This window comes from Chenopodium quinoa, unplaced genomic scaffold, assembly GCF_001683475.1.
Source record: "Chenopodium quinoa cultivar QQ74 unplaced genomic scaffold, ASM168347v1, whole genome shotgun sequence".
NCBI lineage: Eukaryota > Viridiplantae > Streptophyta > Magnoliopsida > Caryophyllales > Amaranthaceae > Chenopodium > Chenopodium quinoa.
Window position 1 is genome coordinate 901,484 of NW_018745323.1, and position 20,072 is coordinate 921,555.

A 20,072-nucleotide genomic window follows, 5' to 3' on the forward strand; every position below is an offset into this window, starting at 1 on the left:
TATCATGATATATATACTCTATAACAATGTAAATGCAATTACGAGTAAATTAAACCATGTAAATGTAAAAGTTAAAGAAAAATGTTAGGTAGAAATCTTTTAATTTGTCATTACTCATTCAAAATAGGGAAGAAAAAAGGACAAAAATGGTGATGGGGCATATATAAATAAGGACAGAAAAGGATAATGATGGTAATAAGTCTGAGCCTTTTCACGTGAGTTATTAACACTTGGAATGGGCACTGAATGGATCATGGATGAGTACTAGTCTAGCTGGTAGCTACTTAGCTACCCTACCAGAGTAGCAATACTAGTATTTGATGGTGATAGTTGGGTATAGATGGCTAGATGCTCATACTTTGACTTTATGCTTCCTTCAAACATATGGTCATATGGTCATATAGTAATACTCATATGGAGTAGACTCTAAGGGTCTGTTCTCTTTCGTTGAAATTCAGTTTAATTCAGTTCAATTCAATTCAGCTCAGTTCAGTTCAGCTCTTAATTTACGTCTAATAATATTGCTAATGATATAAAGCCAAATTTCATTCTTTCAAGCTCTTATTACAACGACGACGACGACGACAACAACAACAACAATAATAATAATAATAATAATCAATAAGTAATAAATAATAATAATAATAATAATCATCAATAAATAATAATAATAATAATAATAATAACAATAATAAATGAAATAATAATACTAATAATAATAATCAATAAATAATAATAATAATAATAATAATAATAATAATAACAATAATAATAATAATACTAATAATAATAATAATAATAATCAATAAATAATAATAATAATAATCATCAATAATTAATAATAATAATAATAGTAATATTATTATTATTATTATTATTAATACGTACATTTGTATATACACATATGTATAGTAATAAATAATCAAAGATCACTAATCCGTAGTTAAAAATCACTAATTAATAAGTTCAGTTCAGCTGAGTTCAGTCAATCGGAACATGCCCTAATTTAATAGTAGAAACTAGTTTGAAGGATATTATGAAGTGAGCTGAACTGAATAGTGCTGAAATGATTTACTTGTATTAATGAGAGAAGGAATTAAACTAAAATGAAATTAAGCTGAAGAGAATGCCCTAAGTGCCTAACTAAATACTACGTATATATTTGGGAACAAATTACCAGTGAGATATTTTTAAATGATAAAGCAATTTTTCTATTTTTTTTTTTTTTTTTTTGAAAAAAAAAAATTACAAGTATTTCGTAAACTAAAGTATTCTCAGGTGACACAAAGGGATTGTTTGGCAATCAGCGGTTGGTTGTTGACTTGTTTGACTAGCTGGAAGTATTTTATTTTTTTTTGGTACAAAAGAGGGCAAGCCCGTTTATTTAATAAAGGAGTATAATTACACGATAAGTCGTGGCAAGGCCACTCCTATGGTATCCTCCCAAAGGATGTTCCTTATTTCGATCGGAGGCTCATCGAAATAAACAACACGCTCTTCAAGAGGGACACCCATATTAGCTAGCTTATCGGCAACTTTGTTACCCTCCCTATACAGTGCACTACATTAACATTACTACCAAAAGATTGTAAAAGGTTGTCACAATATTTCAGAATATAAAAGCATTCTCCTTCACTTCGATCCTTGCTTCGAATAGCTTCAACACATGCTTCATTGTCCATTTGAATCATAATCTTGGTAGGTCCTAGTTGCACAACCATCTTGAGTCCAATTTCTAATGCTAGTAGCTCAGCTTTGTATGCACTACACACTCCAAAATTGACTGCAAAACCTCGAACAAACCGACCAGTACAGTCTCGAATCACTCCACCCCCACCAGCAGGTCCTGGTGTTCCTTTTGCCGCACCATCAGTATTGAGAGACTAGCTGGAAGTATTAAATGTATGAATTGATTTTTTTAACTTAGTAGTTTAAGCCACTTGTTTACAAAAGTGTTTGGTAAAATTATCAATGGTTGCTAGCTGTTTACTAGTATAAAGTGGGCCAACAAGCCAAAAGTCAATAGGGGAAAAGTCAATAGAAAAAGTTACCCCTATTAACTTTTGGCGGAAAAACCAGCTTAAAAGCCAGCTACCAAACATATTTTTTGACCGTTTGACCAAACAAAAAAGCCAAAATCTAGGTAAAAAGCCAATTGCCAAACACCCACAAATTTATACTGTAAACCGTTTCATGTTCTCAATGTACATGTCATTATTAAATAACATAGTAACGTTATTTATCCTAAACTATCCATAGATCACATCCATGATTTAGCATGTACTTTGATGATTTTTATTTTTATTTTTATTTTTTCGGTTTTATCTCGAATAATTTGCACAAGATTGTTCATTTGACTAGGTAATCAAACCAGTTAATATAACCAGCTATATCAATTAGCTACCATCTAATCACCAAACAAGACCTAAATAAACTATAAGGAGTCTTTTCATTAGCTCATCTAACATCTTAAGGTAAAAATACCAATAGGTTGATAGTGGATTGAGATTGCACTCAATAGGGAGGACTGTGTGTTTGATCCCGCACAACAATAGGGGTGGTGGAACTAGGGATGGAAATTTAATCCGAGTTCGATTTGAATCCAATAAAATAGATCCGAATTCGAATAGGAGGTGGATCGAACTAGGACCTTACGCAAAGTCCGACGGAGTCCGATATGAGTCCGAATCCGAAAGTATAAGCATATGCTCTATAACTTGGGACAATTATTTGCTTGTTTTGTAGCAAAATTTTGTTATGTAACTTAGTTTATAATTTAAATATATTATGTTTATACTTTAATTGGTATGACAATACAAGCAATTATAGGTATATGACATTACAAAAAAAAAAAAAAAAATTCGGATCATTTCGGAGGTCCGTTCGGATTTAGCCACATCCGACCCGAATCCGATCCGTTGCCATTCCTAAGTGGAACTTAACCACCAAGAACTGATCCTTAAATCCAAATTAGCCAAAAAGGTGAATCGGGTAGAACACAAAAAAAAAAAAAAAAAAAAAAAAAAAAAAAAAAAAACTCTTAAGGTGAAAATTGTATTTATAACCCAGCTTAATCTAAAACTCTAATTCAACTATCGACTCTCAAAGCTTATTTTTCATTTCGCAAACTCAAACAACTTTTAACAAGTAGCTAATTTGATTTACCAAATACTTTTATACAATCACTTAGTAAAATTTTCGTCTAAAAAATCATTTGGTAAATTAGTTAATACAATCATTTGGTCAAATTTAGCTAACACATTTAGTTTGCGTGTTCGGCAAATTATAGCTGTGAAGGCTAGGTAGCTGTAGCTGTGGAGGTAGTTGTTAGCTGTGTAGGTGGCTGTTAGCTGTCAATAAGTTGTTAGATGTGAAGATAAATAATTTAGATATAAGTGTTCGGTAAAGTAGCGGTTGACTAGCTCTTACATATAAAAATCAATATTTTATTTTTAAAACTATAGATTAAATTTCCAACAGCTACCTCTAATTTCAAAAGTTAATCTTTCTAGCTTTTCATAAAAGCTACCTTCACCACTAAAAGCTACTCTAACCACTACTTTGCTAAACACTCACATTTTTTGTTAAGTAGTGATTTGACCAAGTCAAACCACTAAAAGCTACTCAAAAGCTAGCGCCGAACACTTTAACTTTTCACCCAAAGCCAAAAACTAATCGCTACTTCAATTAGTTAAAAGATAAATACATGGAGTATTTATTTACCATTTACCATTTGAGAGAGTTTCTCGGGTAGAGAAACTTGAATTTTTTCAAAGATTAGCAATACAAATGATTCATTAATGGTTAAAAAAAAATACAAAATGATGATTGATTAATGTGAAAATCATACAGCAAACGTGGTGGCCGGAGCACCATAGCACCAATGCACCATAGTTAGAATACTACGTAGTCTAACAATCTTTTCTCCTGCCAAAACCCAACTCAAATCAAATCCCATTTTCTCTAGCTTTGTTGCTAATCTGGGTTTTATCTACCAAATTATCAAAAATGAGGATTCTTCAATTTATGAAGAGAAATCTCAACCCTGTTTTTCACATTACAAGAAACAATTTTGAACCAAAAATTGAAGAATTTGGTCTAAGATTTCTTCACAAAAGAGGGGTTTCCGCATTATCATCAAGTAAATTTAAGGAAGATGACTCCATTTTGCCAGTTTTGATTGTGGGTGCTGGTCCTGTTGGTTTATCTCTATCTATACTCCTCACCAAATTAGGTAAAACCCCTCTTAAACCCTTTTCTTTCTTTCTTCTATTAATTATTTGGGTGATTTGAATTAAATTGTGGTTTTTTAGTGAAAAATGATTGTATTGTATGCTTATTTTGTGTTTGGATTGGAAGTGATGAAATGGGTAATGCTAATTTGAGTGCCCATTTGGTAGTTTGGCTGTTTAAATTTTTTTTTTTTGTTGTGTGATTGAAGTTGTTTGATGATTTGGATTGTGGATTGAATGTTAATTTGATCACTGTTTATGCTGATGATTTTGAATGATGATTTTGAAATGATGATTTTGAAATGCCCCTTTGTTAGTTTTTTAGGAAAGGTGACAGTGAGATATTGTGGAAAATATTGAATTTGTGGCTCGGAGTTAGCTGTATTTCAAACTTCTGTCGCTATAATGGGATCGTTTGTGCTGTTTGGGTGGGGTTTAGATTGAAATTTTATTATTGTCAGCTGTGTTTGAGAAAACCATTGGCTGCAGCAATTATGTTCAGAAATGTGGAGGGTTTAATTGATGACAGCCTCTAAATTCACCATCAAGAAGATGTATCAGAAGATTCCACGGTAACGTAATTCCATATTCCCCTGCAAACCGAATAGGGCAAATCAATACGTTAAAGTGTTACATTTTGGCCTAATTTAACAATATTAAGAGTAAAATGTGTACTCGTACCAAATCTCGTGCTGGTCTAATTAGAGAACATTGTTTATCCGTTCCTTAGAAAAGGATCATCTGGAACATTCGCTCCAAAATCTTATTTGTGACCAGATGAGCTATTCTAGAATTCAGCCAGTGCACAGGCTCCATGGAATGCAATTTGCTATTTGGATTAAGCCTAGTTTCCTATTCTTCTGCACCTTAGATATCTTAAACTTAATTGTACTTCTAAGATTTTATAATTGCCAGTTCCATTGACCTTCTCTCTCAAAGCTAGTTATACTATAAAGGTTGACAATTATGCTAAAATTGTGCTTTTTTTGTCAAATTATTGGGATTGTGATGCATTCTTCTTCCTACAGGTGTCAGATGTGCAGTCTTAGAGAAGAACACAGCTTTTTCTAGACATCCTCAAGCTCATTTTATCAACAACAGATCCATGGAGGTAGTTTCATGGTTCATAGCATTTGGCAATATGCTTGATGTAACTCCAGATTTATAGCATCCTGAAATGCTAGTGCTGTTTTCATTTAGATTTCCTTGCCAGGTCTTCCGCAAGCTGGATTGTCTAGCTGAGGAGATCCAGCAGTTTCAACCACCTGTAGATTTGTGGAGAAAATTCATTTATTGTACATCACTATCTGGTTCTGTCCTTGGTTCAGTTGATCATATGCAACCTCAAGGTATGCTTATTTTGATGTCATAATGTAACCAAAAAATCTGATGAATGATACAAATAAAGATTGAACCAAAGACCCCATGTCTTTTCTTTTTCTAAAGAAGATGTGTCCACTATGTCTACATTATCAGCGTTAGTCTATATTTTTGGCCTAGATATGCTACTTTACTAATCTTTCTGCTTTTAGTATTGTAGGCAACATGATTTACTTGCATGGCTGTTCTAATATGCATAAAGCATCAAGCAGCTTATCATCGTGCCCTCTTTTACAGATTTGGAGCGAGTTGCTAGCCCAGTTTCCGTTGCTCATTTTTCTCAATACAAGCTAATCAGGTTACTGCTGAAGAAACTAGAAAATCTTGACTTTAAAATTCATGAAGGCGATAGAGATATTAAAGAGAGGAAGATTTTGATGGGCCACGAATGCTTGTCCTTTGCTGTGACTGATAATTGTGTTAATGTTACTTCTTCTTTTCACAAGGATGGACGGACATTAAAGAAAGATATCCAGTGTGGTTTTCTTATTGGAACAGATGGTGCGGGAAGTACAGTGAGGAAGCTTGCTGGAATAGAGATGGAAGGTGAAAGAGACTTGCAAAAGTTGGTGAGTGTGCATTTTACAAGCCAAGCCCTGGGAAGATATCTACTCAAGGAAAGACCAGGCATGCTTTTCTTTATATTCAACACTGAAGCAATTGGAGTTCTTGTTGCTCATGATCTTCAGCAAGGGGAATTTGTATTGCAGGTATTCTTGACATCATTTTCTAATTTATAGTGATTGGATGTGTGCCATCTCTTTGTTAACAACTTCTTGTATAAGCTGGCAGGTACCATATTATCCTCCACAGCAGAATCTTGAAGATTTTAGTCCCAAGGTATATTATATATACATACTTGACAAATCCTATAGATAATAGTTATAAATGGTTAAGTTGGCAATATGTGGTGTAATCATACATCCAAAGTCTAGGAACCATGACTAGATACAACCTACAGAGTCGTGGAGATATTATATGCTGTAGGAGACTTCTGAATCCACTATTTTAATAGATGTTTTGGTTTTTGTGTTCCTAGATGTGTGAGGATTTAATTTTTAAATTGGTCGGTCATGAGCTTGAAGATATAGCTGTAATCGATATTAAGCCTTGGGTAATGCATGCTGAAGTTGCTGAGAAGTTCGACTTTAATAACCAAGTCTTTCTAGCTGGTGATGCTGCTCATCGTTTTCCTCCAGCTGGTGGTTTTGGTATGAGCATATCTTCCCATTTATGCGTTTCTTGAATATCCAGTTGAAGATTCAAGGCACACTTCTGGGCCCAACTGTGCCTTGTAGTTATTTATCACTTTTCATGCTTTCTGTAGGCATGAATACTGGGATTCAGGATGCTCAAAATCTTGCTTGGAAGCTGGCAGCAGTTGTCAATGGTATTTCCCCAACCACACTTCTCAGCACATATGAAACAGAACGGAGGCCGGTATTGGCATATTTGCTTTGGTCTGCTATCTTATTTTATTACTTCTTGAGTTTCTATAGTCTTCATTTCTCATTTTTTAACCATTTTTGTCACTTGGTAGATAGCCAAATTCAACACTGCACTCAGTGTTCAGAACTTTAGAGCAGCCATGGAAGTCCCTGCTGCCCTTGGACTTGACCCTACTGTTGCAAACTCAGGTTCTCAGACTTCACAACCTTGGCAATTTTAACTTCTTTATTCATTATTTTTCTCTTAATAATGAGTCACTCTTCATGAGTTGTTTATTCTTACTTTGGCAGTTCATCGTGTAATTAATGATGGCCTCGGCTCAATTCTACCATCTGGAGCTCAGAGAGTGATTTTGGATGGGCTATTCAGTATAGGCCGAGCACAACTTTCACAAGCCATTTTGAATGATAAAAACCCAGTTGGCCTGTCAAGGCTGGCCAGATTAAAGCGTATTTTCGAAGAAGGAAAGAGCCTTCAACTCCAGTTTCCTGCCGAGGATCTTGGTTACAGGTGTTACTTCTGTTTTCAATTAGATTCTATCTTTTGTTCTGCATTCCTTGCCTCCTTGCGCATACTACAGAGGAGTTTCCAATGATTATATGTTTGAATTTGTTATCTCCAGATACAAGGAGGGTGCTCTTGTATTGGATAAAAATGTCATACATGATGCTGAAAATGTCCCCACTGGTCGTCGAAGGGATTATGTTCCATCATCAGAGCCAGGCTCACGGCTTCCCCATATGGAAGTGAAATCATTATCAAGTGTTTCTGATGAGGTATACTGGATCATTGCAGCTGATCCATTGCTTATATTTGAATTTCTTTGGTTGGTAAATAATAGTTATTCTTTATATAACCAATAGAAGTTGACTCGTTTTCACATGAAATGTGTGTTTATTTTCAACATATTGTTTGAACCTTCTTTGTATTTATACATACTGCATGTTTTGTTGCTCGTTCTCACACTTCTGCTATCCTTTTGAAGGATAACTTCTCTACATTGGACCTTGTATCGGGAGATAAAGTCGAATTTGTTCTCATAATAGCACCAGTGGAGTCTTCCTACAATCTTGCTCATGCAACACTGAAGGTAGCTGATAAACTCAAAGTTCTTGTCAAGGTATGCGTGATATGGCCATACAACCGTGCCAATAATGCCGCACCATGCTCAGTGGGGAATTACATTAACATTGTAGAAGTGAAAAAGTCCCCAAACTTGCCATCCTGGTGGGATTTGTGTGGGATGAATGATAGAGGAGCCATTCTTGTCAGGCCAGATGAGCATATTGCTTGGCGCGCAATGTCAGAGATCCGTTACCCCAGTTATGAAATGGACAAGGTTTTTTCTGTTGTTTTGGGACATGCTTATAAGAAGCCTGAAAATATTTTTGATGCACAGGTAGATTAAAGTCATTTAACAATGTTAGGGACATTGTTATAAAAGATTTGATAATAAGATTACGAAAGTTGGTATTGTCAACATATCGTACATTCCCATACCCCAAAACCCCCGTGCCAGTGTGCTAAACTTGATCGCATTTCTGAAAATGTTGTTGCTGCACTGGCTGTTTAAACAATGTATTATCATAGAAAATACGAAGTATTGTTTATGAACCAGGTTGTTCCAAGGGCGATTCTAATTTGGACTAGTATTTGCTAATAAAATTCGATGCTAACCTATGATCACATGATTCATATCTTGGATGGGTAGTTATTGAGGCCTAAAGTATATGTTTGTTTCATGAAGTGCTCAAAAGTCATCCCAATGATATTTGGTATGCTAGCATGAAGCTCTGTGACAATCATGGTAAAAATTTATTACGCATGCTATACTCCCATAAATCATTATACATAGTAATATACTTGTATACTAATAACCCCCATAACATGACTATGAAACTTCAGGTGAATGCGACGAGAAATAACTTTTTTTTCGTATGTCACCGGTAACAATATAGCAAGAACATTGATCATGTGATAATAAAAGAGGCGAGCATTGATTTTGGGACTCTTTAACATTCCATCATAATATCAAGTGTCCTCTAACATCGAGCTTAGCTCACCGGTAATATTTTTGATGATAGAACCCTAGATAGGTAATAGAGCTAAAAAGGATGCAGAACAAGTTGAGATTATGGTTATCTTATGCTTTATATTGCAATCGACTCGGCATAATTTTAATCTGCAAAGTTGAATGGAACCTGATTATCTAAACCAAATTGTAAGACCCAACTTATTCCTAAAAATCTAAATGATTCAATACCCAAAATATTAACGGGGACTAATATTAATTGATTGACATTCAAAACATCAAATAATCAACAAATCTACATAAACCTAACCAAAAATTTCTTCACCCAAGTGAAACTAAAAAAAATATAAAATATCTGAAAATAATGGTAATGCAAAGTATGAGATATTGAACACGAGATGACACTCAGTATGAGGGGAAAAAAAGGAATAATAATACAATAATACCATAACATCCAACACCACAGTTTTAACGCTGTCAAAAAAAAAAAAACAATTTAAGATTATCTTTCTGCAACAAATGCTAGATTTACAATCAATGAGAAAAGTCAAATGTATATGTTTTAGATTTTTTCTTAAAAAAAAAAAAGAAAGAAAAAAGAAAATAATGATAAAGCAGAATTGCAGAGTATGAGATATTGAACAGAAGATGACACAAAATTTTTTTTTTTTTTTTAAAAAGAGAACTACAGCTTTGTCAAAGACAGTGTCCTTGATGCAGTACATCTATTTTCCATCTAGATAGTACAATAATACCCTTACATCCAACTTCACAGCTTAGATGCATCTTTGTGCAACAAATGCTAGTTTTACTACAAATGACAAAGGTTATATGTATATCTTTTAGTTGTCTGGAAAGCTACCTTGTAGAGACTTGCAGTAGCAGACCTCGAATCTCTAACAAAACTAGTCCTCTAATGAATATGAAGAAATTAAATGTTTCTAACGAGAACAATATCAGAAATCCTTGTTTGATGCTATCAATTTTACGGACATATATGCAGGTTACAACTGGTGATGGCTTGAATTGTGATGAATGGCAATGATATCTTCTACAGTGTAATCCGAGTAGCAATGCTGATGATCATATAAATCATACTAGCTGTTATGATACCCAACAATCCACCAGCAATGACCTGTGATCATTTAGAGAATGAAACAAAAAATATTCAGCATCCTTCCATCAAGAAAATAAATGATGCGGAAATTTGATGTGAGATTTATATGATGTGCATCAGAACCTATGCCAATCAACTCTTCATATCACCTCTACAATTTGAACACATCCTTGACACTTTTGACACAAGTATGGACACTTGATGAAACACTTGGTAGAAAATCCTATGTTTGGAGTAATTATTTGTATGTGAATAACACAGACTAGAATTACACCTCAGAATTATGTTTGAAGTAAAAAGGAGACTTTTTCTTGCTTGTTCGAACATAAAAACCAGAGGCATTTTTGAACTGGTGAACCCTCTTTTATTTGCGAGGGGGTGGTGTTGGGTTGGGGGGGGGGGGGGGGAGAAGGGTGATTCAAAAAGTGAAGCCAATCCCCAGAAATTAGCATATTCAATTTCCCTTTTGCAGCTTAGTCTACTTTCTGCAAATCTTAGTCTGATATAAAATCTCAAGCCAGAAAATTGATGTGAGATTTATCTGGCATACAAATTAGATCCTATTATACTCAAATCTTCATACCATCTCTAGTATTTATATTGCATCCTTGACACTTTGACTTGAGTCCACTTGAAACTTCATTTGGACAAGAAAACCCTTTGTTTGGACACAATTATTCGAATCTGAGTAACGAAGATTAAATTATAGCTCAGAAGTATCTTTCATATTAAAAGGAGATTATTTTTTCTTGCTCGTTCAAACATACAAATCATTAATCTTTAGTCTGCAATTATATAAATGCTTTTGACCAACCTGAGGAGGAGTATGGCCAAGAAGCTCCCGCAATGGTCTACTTTCTGCAAGAGGATGTTCAGCAGGTAGTCCATACACTATCTGGTTTAGCACCTGCAGAATAAGAGTGATCAGAATGTGGTGAGAGATAAATGCTATACAAGCAAATAAATTTGTCACAATGAGAACTAGCAGGACGTGTAAAAGCAACCTCTGCTTGCCGCCCAGCATGTAATCTCACACCAGTTGCATCATACATGACCTGCGAAGAGACTAGCTTGAGTATATACGAGAATAAAAAATCTTTTTTCAACAATAATTCAGTTTCATAAAAATTAGCCTCTCAGATAACTAAAAAAGGCAAATTATTCTAATCATAAAAATTAGTTAATTGAGCCAACAGCTCACGATTATCAACACCAAAAGGTTATTCCAACAGGAGTGTTTTGGAGAAGGTAAAGATAGTTTTTCTATGGTTACTGCACCATTAAAGATGAGAGGCCAGCAAAGGTAAAAAAGACAGCAGCAAAAGAAATTTATAAGAAACAAGAGGTGCAAATCGTGCAATACATAGTTCTCAGAACAGGACACAATAACATTTAAACCTTGAAGCCAGCCATAAATTCATACAACATGCACATAGACCCTTATAAAGCTCCCCCAGCCCCCCTTTTCCCTGAATCCACCAAAAAAATATATAAAAGAAAAACAGGGGGAAAATCACCCGACTTTTCATAAGTGCCTGTTTACACAATCATCCATTCAGAAGAAGAGAGGACAGGGTAGAGCATACCACACAGGCTAAGATCAATGCAGCGGCAAAAACTGAACCTCCAAAACCATCTTGAAGCCCAATGGCAGCAGCTAGAGCTGTGACTGTGGCAGAATGGGATGACGGCATTCCACCAGAACCAATGAGCTGTTTAAGATCCCATCTTCTTTCCTTGTACCTGAAAATCTATCAAACCTTAAGCCTCTTAGGATAAAATAATATACAGGTATTCTTATCAGCATATGAAAGATAGAGTTACTGAATTAGAATAGTTCTAATCATGGAATACCTAACTATCTAACCAAAAATTGATGAAGAAAACCATGATATAAAAAAACCCCACAAAATCAATTACAAAGTATAAATAGCAATATAACATTTTGGTTGCCAGGATTGAAACCAAAATACAATATTGTAACTTCATATCTCTATCTTATGGATTGATGATGCAACTCATCAAGAGTATTTTTCTTCAAACCCTATCTATTATGCTCGTTTTATTGCTTCCTAACGAATATGATGAAGTAACTAGTCAAAACTGGCTTCTATGTGTCTATGGAGAAGACTCGTGACTCGACACACCACTTGTTCTTTAGCTGTGTTTTGTTAAGAAAGTCTATGGCAACCATAGATATTTGAGGTCTGATGGAAAATGCCAAGGACAGGGACATTCTGCTAAAACTGAGGTGGACGGTCACTACTCTGAAAGTCTGAAGCAGAGATATACTAGAAGAGGACTGAAAGGGTCTTTTAGTAAGAGGTAGAGATCACATGTAGCATTACAATAAGATGTTAGGCTATATATAAAAGAACAATTTAAGCCTATACAGTCAAACGAAGAGATACATTAAGCAATTGGAAATCTATTCCGTCAGGATCCTGACAGATTTCTGCTAAATTTTAGTGCCTTATTTCCAGGGCTGCGAGAAAATTGTACCAATGTGGCATGTGCTTAGGCAACATTGAACTAAACAATGGTTGGGCAAGGAATTTGATGCATATTTCTTTTGGCTTATAGCCTTCATAGATTCCAGTTCTTTGACAGGGAGCGGAGGCCTTCTGTCCAGGAATGTGGATATACAATGAATCTATTTGGGAAGTGTGAAGTAATTTTAATGGAAACCTTCAATTCTTCAAATAAGATGAATTAGGCATGATTGAAATGAAGGTTTGAAAAAAAAAGTTTGTGTTCTTTAAACACAGATGAAGGCTCAGGTTCTAATTTTTCTCATTGTGATTTCCATGAAGTGGATTCATCTGAAATTATCGAAAGCTATACAAACATCTTTAGACCATGGAAAGCAAGCGCTCAGGTTGATATTCAAAGAGGTTAGTGAGCTATACATCGTAATTGAAATCATTCTATCCTCAACTCATAATCTTGATAACATTTAAATTTCATCCAAACTCCTACCATTTCAATACATGCGTATTTTGAACTCCTACCATTATGTTACATGTACATTTCGATGACCAATCGAAACCACAATCACATATTCGCCTCCAGTGTCAACATTTAACCCAAAATCCCAGTAACAACCCCATATATCAGCCACAGTATCTTGAGTGATCTACGAGTGATATACTATATGACCATATCACTAAAAAATGGCAAAGAATCTGATATCATCCTTTTTCTCAACGTATATTATATGATCATTACCAACCTCGTAACTAAATTGATTCTTGATTGTAACCAACAAGCCCTCTCACGTAATTACACAGATTTCGAGCGAATGCCACGAATTGGCCCCAAATCTCAGCACGATTATTAGACCCGACTAATCCAATATTAGACCACTCAACAACTATCTAGGCCTATCATTCGCAACTATCATGCCAATTTCACACAAAAACACATTCTCTTCACCCATTTTAATTCAAGCATCAAGATAATCAAGAATGCATCAAACATCAGCTACAAATCATCAAGGTAAACTCAAATTCAAATTCAAGCAGAAAAATAATCAAGAACACCAACAATTTCCATAAAAAAAACCTAAAAAAATCCAATTTTGCGCATCGATAAAATAATTAAAAATCAAGGTCAACCCTAAATCACAAAAAACAATAACAACAAATTACAGATCCAAAATTAGCAAAAACCAAACAAAATTCAGCTAAAAAAAAGGTTAGAAAATGTACCAGGTAGTCAAGACTTTGATCGATTGAGCTAGAATAAAAGCAATAAACGCAGAAATCAGAGGAACATTGGTGAAGATTGAAGATGAATTCGAAGACGCATCAAATGAAGAAGACGAAGAAGTAGAAGGTGAAACTGGAATGTTCGACATCGTAGCCGCCATTAATGATCGAGAAAACCTCGACCCGCCATTTTCCATTGAAGGTTATGGTGATTCAATCGAAACGTTTCAGAAAATTAAGGGTTTTATTTTTTGGCTTTCTTTTTTCTTTTTACTTAGTTTGTTTTTTTTTTTTTTTGGTTTAACGCTAGTTAGGATTTATTATGGGAAGAGAAAGAGGGAGAGTAACTAACTAGAAGTCTCCTCAATCCTCAATTCCTCATAGCATAATATTGGTGGAATATTCTTTACATGCCTTGTAGTGTAAATCAACAAAACTATTGGTATCGGACTATTGACAAATAAGGAAACCTTGCCACGATTATTATGAGGTTTTTTTATTCATCAAAAAAGAATTTGAGTTGTGGATAGAGTTATGTTTAAAATTAGACAAAATTTAAGTAGTTTTAAGCTAAATATTTGAATACTCTTTTATATTTGGAAGCATTGGTTCAATAATAAGATATTCAAAAACTTAAATATAAGTAAAATTATAACAAATTTTAGGTATTGCATAATTGCATGTGGTTTATAGTTCTATTAATAAGAAAATTTTGCAAGTCGTCCGAGATTGATAATATCCTAAAACGCCCCTAATATGAGCGCGCTTGTGTCAAATCTCTTTCAATTTATAGTACTTGATGTTCTGAACTCTAAATTTGATGGAAAACTTCTTGTAGAATATAAGCTTTTGATATATTGAAAAGTGCAAAAACAACTCAATCCAAGATACATCATCGCACAACATTTTGCTATTGAACTTTCTTTCGATACAAGTAGAAGCTAATTAAACATTTGACTAAACATTTGAACTACTTATATATTTTTAGAACAAGCAATATGCCATCATTTTCTCTATGGAGTATTATACTCTCTCTCTCTCCCTCCATATGAAGGTCTCAAATTGGCAAAGAAACAATAATTGATTTTTTGAATATTAAAGAAGATTATCAATAACAAGCTAAACAACACTTAGAGTAAAAAAAAATATAATAATAAAAAATAAAAATCTATTTGTAAGATTTCAAAACAAATTTCAACTTCTATACAATTAATGTCTTTGCTTTTGCTCCACTACTATTTGGCAAAATCTTTATTATGTTTTTTTTACGGATTTTTCACCAAATGTCCATGAGTTATTTTTTTATTCACCACATATCCATGAAATTTTTCAAATTCACCATATACACTTGAGTTTTACAAAAAATCATGACATGTCCTTAATGATTAACGACAGCTAATTCTGTTTGTCATTAGGGTGAATTATGTCATGTGGCAACATGTTATTGGTTATTATTTAAATTGATTAATTATTATAAAAAAAACTTAAAAAAAACCCACTTGCCACCAACGAGCCACCTTAGCCCAACCACCTCCCCACAACCGCCACCCAACCAGGTTCCTCACTCCCGGTGCCTAGACCCCTTCCTCACCGCACTGGTGCCGCCCATCCCCTAAGCCATGCTCCAGAACCACTATACCCCCTCCCTCCTCTTCAACTCTAAAACCCCTCTCCGATTTCCCACCTTAGCCAAACATTATAAACCACCCAAAACCCGTTCGCCAGCAGCCCAAGTCCCCTCCCCGACATCGACGCCGCCTACTTGAGCCAAAACTAGCATCCTAAAACCGTTAAACCCCAAAATCAAAACCTTATGAATAAAAAACTAGGGTTTCGATTTAGGGTTTTTATTTTTTATTTTGGGGTTCCGTTGAGGTGGTTCAGGGGAAGCGACAGTTTAGGTTCGCCAGCGCAGGGCCGGCGGTGGGGAGGGGGTTTCAAAGGAGAGAGAAGGGGGCGGTTTTAGGTTTAAGGAATGGGTGGTTCAAGGGTTCCAGCAAGTGGGGTGTCAGATTGGCGGTGGCGCCGGCGCGGGGGTTTAGGCGAAATCCTCACCAGCAGGGACAAGTTGGCGGGCGGGAGTGGCGGGACTGGGCTGGTGGAAGGTGGGTTTTTATTTTTTATTTGTTTTATTTTTTTAATAATTAATTAAATATTTATTTTAAAATTAATTAAAATAATATAAATGACAACCTATCATAAGCTGCCACGTGGCAAATTAAGGCCTCGTTTTTTAGAGTTGTTCTGCTCTACTTTGCTCTCTACTCTATTTTTAAATAATAATTTATAATAACAATAATAATAATTACTAATATTAAAAATAATTATAATAATTATTAATTTAATAATAATTATTATTATTATTTTCAATAATAATAATTAATAATTCAAAATATTAAGAATTGATATTTAATAATATTATTAAGTAATAATTTCTAATAATTATAAAAAAAATTCAAAAAAAAATATAATAATAATAAATAATAAATAATATTTTTTTTTGAAATAAAAATAATAACAATTTCTACTATTTACCTAGAATAATAATAACAACAGTTAATATTTTTTTTAGGGAATTGTAATAATAAATATTTTTTTTTTTTTTTTTGTGGAAAAGCAATACTTAATATTTTATAATAATACTAAATAAATAATTTTATTTAATAATAATAACCAATATGGTATAAAAAGAATAAAAAAAACTGCAAAAAAGTTGTGTGCTTTAAAATATGTGATAACAACGAAGATCAAAGCAACAATGAAGATGATAACAACGAAGATTAAAGCGACAATGAAGATGATAACAACGAAGATCAAAGCGACAATGAAGATGATGAAAATGACGATCATATGGAAGTAGATGGTTAATTCACCACGATGTTAAACTCTTATCTAATTATGTTTCTATTTTGATATGCGGTTGTAATAATTTGAAGATGTTAAACTATTATCTTTTATCTTTCTACTATTAACATATGTTAAATATGGTACACATTTATTTATGTTTTCACTAACCTAAATCAATTGTATATGCACTTAATAATAGTAATAATAATCATAATAAAATTAATAATGATAATAAATATAATAATAACAATAACAATAATATAATAATAATTTCTTGTAAATTGATTGACTTTGTAGGTTTTTTGATATTTATATAATAATAATGATAATAATAATAATAATAACAACAACAACAACAATAATAATGATGTCGAAATCTGCTATGCTCGGCTCGGCTTTGCTCTTTATCCTGAAATCTGCTCTGCTGAAATCTAATATGCTCTGCTGACCCCTGCTTTGCTCTGCCCAGGCCAGAAGCTCAAAAGAATAGGGCCTAAGCCTATTTTTTTTTTTTGTAAAATTAGGGGCATATGGTGAATATGAAAATTTTCATGGGTATATGGTCAATAAAAAATAACTCAGGGCTATTTGGTGAAAAATCCATTTTCTTTTAATCATAGGTGTAAAAAACACATGTTTCAATGAAAATCTACAATACAATCAATATATAAAAGATAAAAACAAGGGAATATATATTTCCAAATTGTCAATTTTGTAAACCGATAAACAAGGATCTAAAGGGAGTACGTAGCTAAATCCATATCAATGACAGGAGAACAAACTATCAAATTTCGTTGGCATCATTAGCCAGTGTAGCTCCTTTTATATATAATAAAATAATACAGTAATTAAAAAAAGTGGTACTTATTATCATATTAAACTATGAAAGCCCTAATAAAATAAAATAATACATTGATGGACGACGCTAGGGTTTTGAAACATAGATATATAGTAACATTGAAAGTTCACTAATTCAATTAAAAAAAAAATTCATTAGGTAGGATTCAAAATTATGTTAATAATATGTAATGAGTATCTTTATTTTTTTGTGAAATAATGCTATACTTATACTTGTATGTATATAGTGAAAAAACTTAAATGAACAAAGTAGACTTTGTTCACTTCATCTTATTTTTGTTAAACTAATTTACTTATTTTTAAATGAAATGAACTGTTATGATAATATCTAAATATGGATGACTATTATCCCATGTACATTATATATATTCAGTACTAGATGGAATATGAAATACAACGTAACAATCTTCCCTCATCTCTCTTTAATTTCTCTTCCATATTTAACACGTTATCAGCACCATTGCTAGTCAACTGAGTAGGATTACCAAACATTTTTCTAGAATCCCATATTATTATTATTATCATGTAAGTATGATCGTAGCCCATAACAATTATAATTTAACATTTATCTAATTTTGCATGCTTATTTATTGGAATATCAACATATATAATGAATACAGAGCATGATAAATAATTTAAGGTTCCATTCTTATTTTTCTCCATGCTAACGTTCTCATCTTCTATTTCGTTCTTATTTATGCATGACTTGTATCAGGATTATTTATGCATGATTATAACGTTTAGTACATATTTTGGATACTATTTATATATACTTATCTTTTAATATTATTTTGTATAGTGAAAAATGTCGAACCTTGCCAAGCTCGAATTTGTGGCCCTTGATATTACCGGAAAGAATTATTTATCATGGGTGTTAGATGCTGAAATACACCTAGATGCTAAAGGGCTTGGTGAAACAATAAAAGAGGCTAATAAGGCAATACCTCAAGATAAGGCTAAAGCCATGATTTTTCTTCGCCATCACCTCCATGAAGGGCTCAAAAATGAATATTTAACTGTGAAAGACCCACAAATCCTTTGGAGTAATCTAAAGGAAAGGTATGACCACCAAAAAACAGTGATACTCCCTAGAGCTTGTTATGAATGGGTGAATTTGAGATTGCAAGATTTTAAATCTGTTAGTGAATATAACTCAGATATGTTTAAAATAACTTCTCAATTGAAATTATGTGGAGAAAATATTACTGATGCATAAATGCTTAAAAAGACATACTCCACTTTGCATGCTAATAATATTGTCCTGCAGACACAATATAGAGAAAAAGGTTTTAAAAAATATTATGTATTAATATCTTGTCTTCTTGTGGCTGAGCAAAATAACGAGCTGTTAATGAAAAATCATGAATCACGTCCTACTGGCTCTACTCCATTCCCTGAAGCGAATGTGACAACCCATAACGGGAAAGAAACTAAAAACAGAGACCATTTCAGCAGTAGTGGCCGAGGTAGAGGTCGTGGTCGTGGCCAATGGCGCGGCCGGGGTCGTGGACGTGGATATGGTAGAGGTCGTGGAGGTCATTTCACAAACTCACATTCCCACCACAAGTGGGAACGTAGGGATGAAGGTCATTGGTCTCGGGTTTGTAGAACTCCAAAGCATCTTATTGAACTTTACCAAGAATCATTGAAGAAAGGAAAGAAAGTTGAGGCAAACCTTGTTCTTGAAGATGGTGAAGGTGATTTTGATTTTGGCAATGCCAATCAATTTGATGTTGGTGATTTCCTTACTTCCCCGGAAGGGAATAATTTTGATTTTGGCAGTACAACTCATTTAGAAGTTGTCGATTTCTTCACTGCCCCAGAAGGGAATAATTAAAATTATATTGTTTTATGTTAGTTTTAAGTATTAGACTTATTTTTGCTTATTCTAGTGATTTATTTAAGTTTATTTCTTTCGTTGTAATAAGGATTTTTGCTTTATAAATTTATGAACTATTTAAGTGTTTTTATTGATTTATTTGTTTTATCATCTTTATTTTTATGCTTAATATTTTGACATGTATTTTATTTCATGAAGAACATGGATATTACTCAAGTTCAATTTGCTATGAATGGTGAAGAATTATGTCATGCTGACAGTGCAACTACACATACAATACTTAAAAATAAAAATATTTCTCTCATTTGATGATGAAAAGGATTAATGTAAGTACCATATCGGGTAGTACAAATATCATTGAGGGCTCCGGAAGAGCCACCATAAAGTTGCCTTGGGGAACTGAAATTAAAATAATTGATGCTTTATACTCCCCATTGTCTCAGAGAAATTTATTAAGTTTTAAGGATATTCGCAACAATGGTTATCATATTGAGACAATCAATGAAGAAAATAACGAATTCCTTCAAATCACAAATATAAATCAAGGCTCAAAACATGTTTTGGAGAAACTACCAACATTCTCTAGTGGTTTGTAATACACAAAAAT

At 33.5% G+C, this 20,072-nt stretch overlaps 2 protein-coding genes across 2 annotated transcripts; one reads left to right on the forward strand and one right to left on the reverse strand.

Moving 5' to 3' along the window:
* The first annotated feature begins 3,688 nt into the window (after window positions 1-3,688).
* LOC110712483 (2,4-dichlorophenol 6-monooxygenase-like) lies at window positions 3,689-8,723 on the forward strand. The gene is made up of 11 exons (XM_021890947.1): window positions 3,689-4,234; window positions 5,261-5,343; window positions 5,446-5,581; window positions 5,850-6,322; window positions 6,405-6,452; window positions 6,652-6,823; window positions 6,940-7,052; window positions 7,153-7,249; window positions 7,352-7,571; window positions 7,684-7,837; window positions 8,047-8,723. The coding sequence occupies exons 1-11, from the start codon at window positions 4,009-4,011 to the stop codon at window positions 8,467-8,469; spliced, it is 2,145 nt and encodes a 714-aa protein (XP_021746639.1). The 5' UTR covers window positions 3,689-4,008; the 3' UTR covers window positions 8,470-8,723.
* A 929-nt stretch (window positions 8,724-9,652) lies between these two features.
* Window positions 9,653-14,311, reverse strand: LOC110712411 (uncharacterized membrane protein YuiD-like). Its single transcript, XM_021890872.1, has 5 exons — window positions 13,921-14,311; window positions 11,797-11,953; window positions 11,215-11,265; window positions 11,025-11,117; window positions 9,653-10,228 (listed from the first exon to the last, which is right to left on the reverse strand). Exons 1-5 carry the CDS (start codon window positions 14,115-14,117, stop codon window positions 10,145-10,147), a joined length of 582 nt encoding a protein of 193 aa, XP_021746564.1. The 5' UTR covers window positions 14,118-14,311; the 3' UTR covers window positions 9,653-10,144.
* Window positions 14,312-20,072: the final 5,761 nt, after the last annotated feature.

What these genes read in the sequence shown, in the direction of transcription:
- LOC110712483 (XM_021890947.1), top strand. Translation starts at nt 4,009, where the DNA reads ATGAGGATTCTTCAATTTATGAAGAGAAATCTCAACCCTGTTTTTCAC. An exon ending in ATGAAACAGAACGGAGGCCG is followed by an intron (nt 7,053 to 7,152) that starts GTATTGGCATAT and finishes GTCACTTGGTAG; the next exon opens with ATAGCCAAATTCAACACTGC. An exon ending in GCCGAGGATCTTGGTTACAG is followed by an intron (nt 7,572 to 7,683) that starts GTGTTACTTCTG and finishes TGTTATCTCCAG; the next exon opens with ATACAAGGAGGGTGCTCTTG.
- LOC110712411 (XM_021890872.1), bottom strand. Translation starts at nt 14,117, where the DNA reads ATGGAAAATGGCGGGTCGAGGTTTTCTCGATCATTAATGGCGGCTACG. An exon ending in ATGCTGGGCGGCAAGCAGAG is followed by an intron (nt 11,118 to 11,214) that starts GTTGCTTTTACA and finishes CTTATTCTGCAG; the next exon opens with GTGCTAAACCAGATAGTGTA. An exon ending in TTGGCCATACTCCTCCTCAG is followed by an intron (nt 10,229 to 11,024) that starts GTTGGTCAAAAG and finishes AAATGATCACAG; the next exon opens with GTCATTGCTGGTGGATTGTT.